The sequence below is a fragment of the Tasmannia lanceolata genome, unplaced genomic scaffold (assembly GCF_043159265.1).
Source record: "Tasmannia lanceolata isolate RefF3 unplaced genomic scaffold, GAP_Taslan_0.1 ptg000024l, whole genome shotgun sequence".
Classification (NCBI taxonomy): Eukaryota; Viridiplantae; Streptophyta; class Magnoliopsida; order Canellales; family Winteraceae; genus Tasmannia; species Tasmannia lanceolata.
In genome coordinates this window covers 11,167,054-11,177,150 of record NW_027518701.1, presented here as the reverse complement: position 1 = coordinate 11,177,150, position 10,097 = coordinate 11,167,054, and the positions used below count along the sequence as shown (strand labels likewise).

The 10,097-nt window shown below is 36.0% G+C and overlaps 1 protein-coding gene across 1 annotated transcript; it reads right to left on the bottom strand.

Moving 5' to 3' along the window:
- Positions 1 to 302: 302 nt before the first annotated feature.
- LOC143857310 (protein neprosin-like) lies at positions 303 to 9,641 on the bottom strand. Its single transcript, XM_077367730.1, has 7 exons — positions 9,446 to 9,641; positions 8,199 to 8,285; positions 7,278 to 7,502; positions 6,907 to 7,053; positions 6,238 to 6,291; positions 6,013 to 6,153; positions 303 to 785 (listed from the first exon to the last, which is right to left on the bottom strand). The coding sequence occupies exons 1-7, from the start codon at positions 9,632 to 9,634 to the stop codon at positions 435 to 437; spliced, it is 1,194 nt and encodes a 397-aa protein (XP_077223845.1). The 5' UTR covers positions 9,635 to 9,641; the 3' UTR covers positions 303 to 434.
- Positions 9,642 to 10,097: the final 456 nt, after the last annotated feature.

The following is a 10,097-nucleotide window of genomic DNA, read 5'->3' as shown; positions in this document are numbered from 1 at the left end:
ACCCAATCTTACGGTGAGATCTCACATATTCTAACACCCACAAATGAGGAAAAGCCCTAGGTACATTTTCATACCAAAATCAAGCATATCTGATGGTCGGACGCCGACGCCACCCAGGCCAGACTGGTTATCTCTGACCTAAGAATACAGTGATGTGGTATAGTCTGTCTAGCGATCAGTGGCCCTCCAAAATCTATGTTAATTAAATTTTGGATTTGTTTTCCCACTACCAGTGGACCGCCATTTGCTGGACGGAATTTCCTCCTATAACCATATTCCCAGGCGAAGAGATTGAGAGAAAATTTCATCATTTACAGCATGGTATTTATTTCTATCTAGAACGGAGCTGAGCCTCATTCTGAAAGTATTTTTCTTACACATAAGTACACTTATCCATGATACTTAAACTATTTTATTGATATACCCTTACTTATCTAGCAAGTAGGGCCCCCAATATAGAACTCATATTCAGGGCTAGTAGAAAGGACAGACAAAGCATAGCATTTGTCACCGTAGCCATCAGTCTCATTAGGGTCAGGTGTGTGGTAATCTTTGGAATTCAAGAGCTTAACATTGCGAATGTAACATGCCTTTCCATAGCCTTCGTTGCCTGAATGGCCATTTCCCATCATAGGTTGGGGGCTACCTGGTGGACTAAAAGCCTGTCCACCCCATCCAATAAACGTAGAGTTCTCAGCTAAGCTCTGGAAGAGTTGTTGTGGCCAATATCCCACATCTTCGTGCTTCGGTCCCCACATTAGCCACCAACCTCCCCTGGCTAAATCCTATCAGAAAAAAACATTACAATTCAAAAAAGAAACCAGGTGCGTAGGTAAAACAATAATCATAAGAGTAAGGGCGTATATTAATAATCAAAATATGATTAGGGTTAAGGGATCCTCTTCCGATTGGATCCACCTATGTCTTGATCACAAGCAGGGCAGATCCATTTCGGAGTCCATTTTTTATCTTGATATCCGGGTCACACGATCCATTTCGAAGAGTGTGTCCTAGGTCTTGGTTAAGTTGGACATGATAACGGCGTAGGATTTGGGGACAGGAGAGGGGAAAAAACTTGTGAGATAAGAATAGTCATTGAAACGAAATGCGAGAAAATGAAACAGTTGAATGTCGGTTTGAGTAGGTTTTTTAGGGCATGTCTGGTAGCTAGGAATTTTTTTTCATGATAAATCGGTGTATCCAAGTGGTGAGAGTGTCTCCAATCGGTGTCTCTAGGATCTTATTTTTGCCATTCTTTATGTTATATGTGGGATGTTCATTCAGGGCAAGACAAGGAACATGTACATTGACCTATTATGTTTACAAGATCAACTGTTTTGATCTGACAAACAAGTCCTCATATGCACGCTTGTAGGGTAAAAATATTATTTTTAAGCATTAATCATAAAGGTAACCTTCTACGTTATTAGCCCTAGGTTTCAACAGTATAGCCTGAATCCCAGTTTTGATGATTAAAAACCTAAATTGATCAATATGTTAAAGTACTAAAGGCTTTGATATTGTTTAGCTATTGAAGTTGCTCAGATGAGTTATAGAGAGTAAATCCATCTAAAAGGTAGACCATCACACTTGAAAGCACTAAATCAAAGCCAAATTTAAGTTAGAAGCAAGAGCTCACGGAGCTCAAGAGAACTGGAGGAGACCAAATACAAAGCCCAAGGATAAATCTGCAGTCAGCGCAATCAATTGGAAGATCATGATTCATCATTATTTTAGATTGTATTTGAAAGGTTCCCTTAGTATGCATTTCAAGGCGTAACTCAAAACGATTTCAAACCGCCGTAAAGAGAAACTAAAATCATTTCTAAAAATTCCAAAACATTTCACATAAGTTCAAATACATGGTTTTCTTCAATCTTAAAATCATGTTTGAAATGGAAAACAAATTCAGCGAGCTCAACATACGTCTATCTAGTAGCCACAGACGTCTATGGGTCCAGGACAGACGTCTGGTCCTGGTATTTTTTAGAAAATCTCGACAAAGGCTAGTTTTTTAATCAATCTCTTCGCTTCAAAGTCTACCATTTTTGTATCCCCAACAATAATAGTTTGTATTCTTATATAAAGATCAATCTAGGAGAAGGATTTATAGAACTTTGAATACAGTCTCATACTTGCAAAATCGCTTTTTATTTAATACTCTTTCACTTGGTGCCTTGAACCTGCGAAGGGTTCTTCTTAGGCCTTCATTATACTTAGTTACTAAAGAAGAAAGAGGATCTGAAGCAGTGTATCTGCCTTTGAAGAAGGCATATCAATATTTCTCTTCTAAAAGATACGTGAACGGGGGCCGAGGTGAGGGCGGTTTATCATGGCATAAAAAGGCTTGAGAGAGATCGCATGGATATCACTATTGTGGAGGGAGATTCTTTGAATGTGATTAAATGGTTGAAGGGGTTGGTGTCGCCTCCTTGGAGATTTTCTTCTATTTTTGATGAAATAGATGATTTAATTGCGGGCTCATCTATTGTTTTCAATCATGTTCGGCGATCTGCTAATGGGGAGGCGGACTCCTTGGCTAGAAGTGGGGTTAGGGGGTTGGAGTTGGAGTGGTTTGACTTCCTTCCTCCCTGAGTTTTGTCTTTCTTGTTATTGTTGTTTTATTTTCTTCTAATTTTGGTTGAGGCCCACCTCAGTCCCCTTCCTTTTTAATGAATTCATCTTGCCATTTCAAAAAAAAAAAAAAAGATACATGAACGGGACACCAATTGAACCTGTGGTTGTAAAAGATCATGGTCAGAGCTTAGGAAAGACTTGTACGTGCTATACAGGGGGAGTATTTACCATTAACAAAGGCAAATAGTGGAAACGATAGTGGATTTGCTCATGAGTAGGCCTAGTGTGGTATAGGCTGAACCACTATAAACTGGTGCACTCTCCTTTTCCTCCCTATATCTTTGCATCTTCATGTTCTGTTATGTGTCTTTATTTCTTACAGGTTGCTAAAATTTCAGTGCTATCTGATCTTTTCCTTTCAGTTTATTAATTCCTCTATTCATCGTAAATCAAAGTTTTCATAAGGAAATTTAGAAAGCCTTAGGGAAAAGATTTCAAAGAGAACCAATTCACCCCCACCCCCTCTTGGTTGCCTACCTGGGCATTAATTGGTATCAGATCTTTGGGCTCTCGAAATAGAACTTAACCGTTTGAGAGTTAAAAGATAACTCTAAATGGCATCCATCTCTGGAAATATAAAAGATAAATCAATCTTTAGGGTGTACTTTAATGAATGAACTATGGGTACTGGAAAGCGTGTATGAAAAGCTACATGAAATCCTTAGACATTTGAATCTGGAAAATCATTGAAGTGGGTTACACTAAACCCTTTTCATGGAATTCAGATCATTATCCTAAATTCACGGAAAAGAGAGGAAAAACAATCACAGTAATCGAAAATGAGCAAACGCTGACAAACCAACCAGCTAAGCCTACACCTCTAGGTGCGGACGGGGACCCAACCGGAACCCGGATCCCAAGCTTCACAATGAGTTGTTGAGTAATAGAAAATCTTACATTAACTACTTTAGAGTATTTCAGTGTAAATGGTACATCTTAAACACTAAAGACAACTTACACAAATTCAATGATTTAAGGAATTTTCCGAGGGTACTCAACTCATAGTAAAGCCTATAGAATGTTTAACAAAAGGAATTTGGTCGTAGAAGAGTCAGTGGATGTAACCTTTGATAAGTCTGATCAATTAAGTAAGAAAGAGTTACATGAAGATGAAAATGAAGGGAATATGCAAGAAATTTCAAACGAACCAGCTGAAGATCAAATGGAAGATATTGAGCTTGAGGAAGTTGTAGAGAAAGAGGAACCACGTAAGAAAAAGAGGCTACTACATTATCATTCTCAAATAATCATCTTAGGTGAATCATCACAAGGGGTAAAGATCGGATCATATTTTAGGAACATTAGTGCAAACCTGTCTTTTTGTCTGAATTAGAGCAAAAATCCACCCTTAAGGCTGAAAAAATGACTTTTGGAGGACAGCTATGCAAGAAGAGTTAAACCCGTTTGAGAGAAACAATGTCTTCAAGTTAGTTCATAAACCTAGTGATCATCCAGTTAAAGAAACAAAATGGGTTTATATAAATAAACTAAATGAAAATTGCATAATTATGTTAGTTGGCCAAGGGCTCAATCAGGAAGATGGTAATGACTATTATGAGATCTTTGCAGCTGTAACCCGATTGGAAGCTATCATAATGCTTTTGGCATATGCTTGTCATAAAGGATTTAATTTATATTAAATGGATTTCAAAAGTGAATTCCTGAAGGGCTATATAATGAACTGTATGTTGAGCCGCTTCATGGCTTTGAAGACTACACATTTTCAAATTATGTTTTCAAGTTTGACAAGTCACTATATGGTTTAAAGTAAGCTCCTAGAGCTTGGTACAGAAGGCTCAGTACATTTCTAATTGAGAAAGCTTTTGATATAGACCAAAGTAGATAAAAAATTGTTCATTGAGTGGAAAAACGAAGACATCTTGATTGTACAAGTCTATGTAGATGGCACTATTTTTGGATCTACTGATGAAAACTTATGTAATGAATTTTCTCAATTAATGCAAGGTTTAAAATTTCGATTTTGGACCCTGAAATTTCCATCGAAATCCAGTACAACAAAGAAAATAATATTTTATTCAATATTAAATTTCGGTGGAATATTAAATTAATTTAAAAAAACAAGTTTTTTGGGTGAAATTTCGGAAAAATCAAAATTTCTCGTTTTTTGGTGATTTCAGTGTCGGTCTCCACCGAAATCATAAATTTCGGTCGAAATTTAAAATCATGGTTATAAGTCAGAAAAATTACACAAAAAGCGTAATCAAGAAGTGTGGATTAGATATATAGTAGATAATGATGAGGTTGGTATTGCAGTAGATGATAAGAAATATAGGAGAATGATAGGTAGTCTCACCGGATAGCATGTAGGCTAGACATTATGTTTAGTAGCCCCATAGGCCAGCCATAGGTACTCTCACCCATATAACTTGATGCTACTCTCTAGAAGCTTGATGGTGGCCCCATAACAGCAAAATATAGTATTGAATAAAGATAATTTATAAAAAAATTATTTTGGTTGGTTACAAACTAGGCTACATTACAGATATAGAAGCACCCTATTATGATATTGCTTGATATCTTTCTTACTTTCTCAAAACACTACACAACTCCCTAAATTATATCAGTTTCAACCACTTAGAGAACTCTAGACTTCAAAGTAACTCAATGATATTTGATATTCTATCACTATTCTCCTAGTTTTTAGGAACTTCTACAAAAGACAACTGCCTTCCCATACCTTCTAGGAGTTTCTTTAGATTTATAGTTTCCTTTGCTATTTTGTTGATATTTACATAAAAATTTCTAATTATCTCGTCATATCTACCAACGTAGGTGTTTGAGGATATCTGGAATAAGATGCTGGAGTTTCACATCTAATTCATATTCTGCCCAATTCTAGCATTTGGTTCAAAAAAAAAAAAAAAATAGAAGCAAGAGTGGAATTGACATCGGGTTAGCCTTAAAGGGGGTAAATGCCAGAACCTATTTCGCTCCCCAAGAGGTGGTATTCTGATTCTGCCATAGTCGAAATAAAAATTTTATTGAAATTTTTTCAATTAAAATTTTATTTTAATTCTTTCTCAATTCCATTTCTGTAGAAATTACAATCAGAATCGGAAAAGGATGCCGATTCTGATTCCTGATTGTGGTAATCCAGACATACATGTTCAAATTATTATTCTAAGGGATAGGATTACACATGAGATAGAATTTGAGATATAAATACAAGATTAGAATGCTACACTCCCCACTTAGCATCATTTTAGACAATTCCTTTTAATAAAACTAAGAAGGGATAAAGATAATTCCTACTATTTACTCATGTTGGAAGATAACTTTGCTTCTATAGAATGGAACTTTAACTAGTACTTAACATTCTTCAAAAAATGAAATACAGCAATTTTAATTTTTTACCTTTTCCACGGCAATTTCGATTTCGGTCTGTGTTTCATTGTAGACAGAAACTGGCAGAACCATGCCAGGAGCTATCCTTTCGCTAACTTGTACAAAACCTGGGCAGAAAGTGTTGTAGCAACCTGTTTTGTAATTATCATTCTGTTGAACACAACAAAAAAATATTTAAGTTATTTGATTATCTAGGTTAAAAGATGAGCCTAGTTGCAGTCTTTTGAAGCTTACAGTCCATAATGTAAACAATCGCGTTTTGCTGTCGCCGAATAGCCGTGGTTGTGCCTGAGTGATCCATGAACAACTCAATTATATAGAATTCTAAGTTTTAAAAGTGAGTCTAGGCATTTGAAGACTAGATAAAAAATCTAAAATTTAGTATTGTATTACAAATTAAGGCCTCTTTGGATACCACAACAATCAGTCTTTATTTGTAAAGAAAAGAGATTATTTTAAGTTAGTTTTACAAAAAAATGAAACATCATTGCCACCTTAGAAGCCATTAAATATGATAGAAATAATTATAACCATTGTTTGCAATTAAGATCATTTGAAAATGACACTATATGCAAATAAGATTATGTACCAATAATTTTTACGGGTACCAAATGAGACTCTAATATATTCATTTGGACTTAATGGTTGTGTTTTTGGTTGCAAATAGAACACAATCAACTGAGCCCTTCTTTTGGTAATGCATACCCTTGCCTCATAAACACCTTCTCTTACATATAGAAGTCAATTTGATTATAACAAACCTTGAAAAGAAGGATTCTAATATAAAATGGTGTAATTAAATGTTACATATTTGAATGTTTTGGATTGTTTCATTCAACTTAGATACCACACACAATGTTTAAGTAGCTTTAGATCTGGAGGTAAGAGAGAGATACGACTTACCATCCATCCTGCTTGAATATTGTCTTGTTGGTTCGCAACCCAAGTACCAACCAAGCTAGTTTGCTCTGGCGAGACATTTACGCTCCATGTATTGATCAATAAGGTGGTTCCATAATATGTGTCTCCAGTTGCTTTTAAGAATGTATTCTTGAAAACAAATAGATTCCATTACTAAGTTAGTACAAGTTTATGGCCTAAGGCATTCGAGTACAAAGAGAATTAAGAGATGACGAAAGTGAAAAGAGCAGAGGAAGGGTGTGAGAGAGAAGGATAATTCTCAATAAATTTCTAACATTCATTATTTAAGGATCAAATCAAAGTAATGCATCAATCAAAGCTTGATAAGAATCGATTAATGAAACACGACTTACTTGAACTCCACTGGGGGAGTCAGCTGATTCGAGTGGATGGATTTTAGAAGAATAGTTCTGAATATTTGATGGAGATTTTGTCCTAATGAGGTCCTTCTTCCGAATTCTCCGGATGGGAACTGTTCCTGTTGGGCACCCCCCATCCTTGAGCCCAATTTGCAACGATTTCTGTACTGATGAGCCTCCATCCCTGTTCATCTCTTTCCGAACGGACCTGGGTCTCATCTGCGCGCATATAAGAAAACCTTTACATACCTAATTGTTGAAATAGAATGGAAAAGTATCTTAAATTAAGTTTCTCTCCTTGCATATACAGCTAATCTTTACAGAATTATCATCCCCTTTCTATTTGGGTCTAATCTATATATAAGGAAATTTTACACAACTAAATGCTGAAATAGAATGGCAAAGGAGTGATGCAAATATAAGCTTGACCACTTAAGCACTTGACCCTCGACCACTTGACTCTTGGATTTTCCTTTGTCTTGGAACTTGTTACTTGCATGGAGCTTGCCATGTAAACATTGATATTCCTACATTGGAACTCTACTACAATGGGAGCTTGCAAACTTGACTTTGCTATGTTGGAAATCACTCTTTGTGGCATCTAAAAAATCAGGATAAAATCTCACCAAAGAGATCTTTTTAGATTCTTATTATTGTATCTTATATTATTTCTTTTTTCTTTTGGATTCCTCTCCAGCACCAATCAAGTGGAGAGAAATCCTTTATATTCATCATTTACTTGAAATTGATAAATGTAGACCAACTCACAGATGTAAAGCATCAAGTGAGATTTCGCCTAACTCTACTTTGCAATAATTTATAGAGTCCATGGCATTTGGATGAAATATAATTTCCAGACATACACATAACATGAAATAAAAAAAGGTTCACCAAAAAATAAATTAATTATCATACCTGAACTTTGTGATTCTTAAGCAATGGATGATCGAAAGCAGGTTGCTTGTTGATATCAACACAATCAAAAATATCTCCATGTTCTGTCTGCAAAAAATATATATTCTTAAGTCACTTTGACATATGGGGAAATTGCATCTCTAGCTCCGTCTGGTTGCCGGGTTTTTTTTTTTTTTCCTGGGATTTATGTGGGTAAAGGTAGGAGACAAAGGAGGGGACAAGCATTAAATAGAGAAAGATATTATGATGAGTGGAGAGAGAAGGTAGAGAGAGAAAGAGAGACCACCATTTTCAAGACAAGATTTTGCTAATGTCAGCAAGAAAAAGCTGATGTGACCACTAAATATTCTCCCACAAACAGGGGCATGCTACTTCCTCACTATTGTTGACGATTTTACTCTCACTACTCTGGTTTATGTTATGACTCACAAGTCCAAAACTCGTTCTGTCTTGTCAATCCTTCATGAAATGAATAGAAAATTCATTTGATCGAAGGGTAAAACAGATTCGGACTGCTAATGGGAGAGAAATTGATAAACATTATAAAACACAATTAAAAAAAATAAATGAATTCACCTTCTTCAAAGATTCAAACCATTCATTTGTGGGTCCCGATGTAAATAAGCCTTGCCATAGAATCTTCTCCTTAGGATGATCCTAACCCTCAGATCTAATGATGGAGGGCACCGTATAACAAATTGAAGAGTTAGGATCATCATCCTATGGAGATGATTTTGGGGAGTAAAACCGATTAACATCAGGGCAAACAAATGAATGGTCTGGAATTTTTGAACAAGTTGGGCCCCTATGAATTTTTGGATAAATATTGGGCATTGATAAATTCACCCACTGTCAGTCGGCATCCCTCACCATGGAGATGATTTTATGGGCTAAGGCCTATTTACATTGGGGCACAACAAATGAAGGATTTGAATCTTTGAATAAGGTGGGCCAAGTGTTTTTTTTAATAGGTGTTCAAAGACCTAAAAGGCTAAAACATCCACTTGTTTCCCCACAAGGAGTTGTGTTGAGAGATAAAGTGCTGACGGTGCGTACAGTTTATGAGAGAGGAAGTCGTGAGGGCGTGAGGCGTGTTAGTCAGTGGGCAAAAGGTGAAAAGGGGTGAATTTATCCTAGAAGGGGGTGAATTTATAACCACACAGAAAATTATGAATTTCAATAACATCTATAATCTACATTAGTGCCATAAGTAATTAATAAGTCTGTATTTGAAACAACTGATATACCTGAATGCTCTTTATTGCTGGTTTATTGAGAATCTTGAGTTGTTTCTCTATCTCAAATTCATCTTCTTCAGAAAGAATTCTTCCTCCTTCCACATTGTAGCTGCTTAAAACAAAAGCAAATGAAACAGCAACCAGTAATATCATGTAGTTGAAACCCTTACCATGACCTAAACTCTCTCCAAAACCCATGTTTACAACTAACCTTTCTCCTTCGCTTCAATCCATCACACAACCATTCATATATATAAGCCAGGCTCTGTCTAAAGATGGTAATATTGACTCTCTTCAGCCCCGTTTAGGAATCCATGAGTTGTCAGATATGGATGGACTAATTTTTGGGAAACTACCAAAACCACCATATAAGAACGTATCCTCCGTAATCCCCGCAAAAGTTTCCAAAAATAACCAATAGTACATTAATTGCTTTTAATTTGTTTTCTTTTGTCCATTCTACCCTTAGTTAATGTAGATAACTTGGAAATCCCTAAATTCTCTCACTTTATCAGTAACTGGAATACTAAATCGTCTCAAAATCTCTTACAAAGGCAACATCTCTTATGAGATTTTATACTGTGTAAGCCTGTGTAGTCCATTATTTTTTCAAAAATTAGGATGATCCAAACCGTCAATTTGATGGGCAAACTATAGATGA

What these genes read in the sequence shown, in the direction of transcription:
- LOC143857310 (XM_077367730.1), bottom strand. Translation starts at nt 9,634, where the DNA reads ATGGGTTTTGGAGAGAGTTTAGGTCATGGTAAGGGTTTCAACTACATG. An exon ending in CAGCAATAAAGAGCATTCAG is followed by an intron (nt 8,286 to 9,445) that starts GTATATCAGTTG and finishes TATTTTTTGCAG; the next exon opens with ACAGAACATGGAGATATTTT. An exon ending in GATTGTTTACATTATGGACT is followed by an intron (nt 6,154 to 6,237) that starts GTAAGCTTCAAA and finishes TGTGTTCAACAG; the next exon opens with AATGATAATTACAAAACAGG.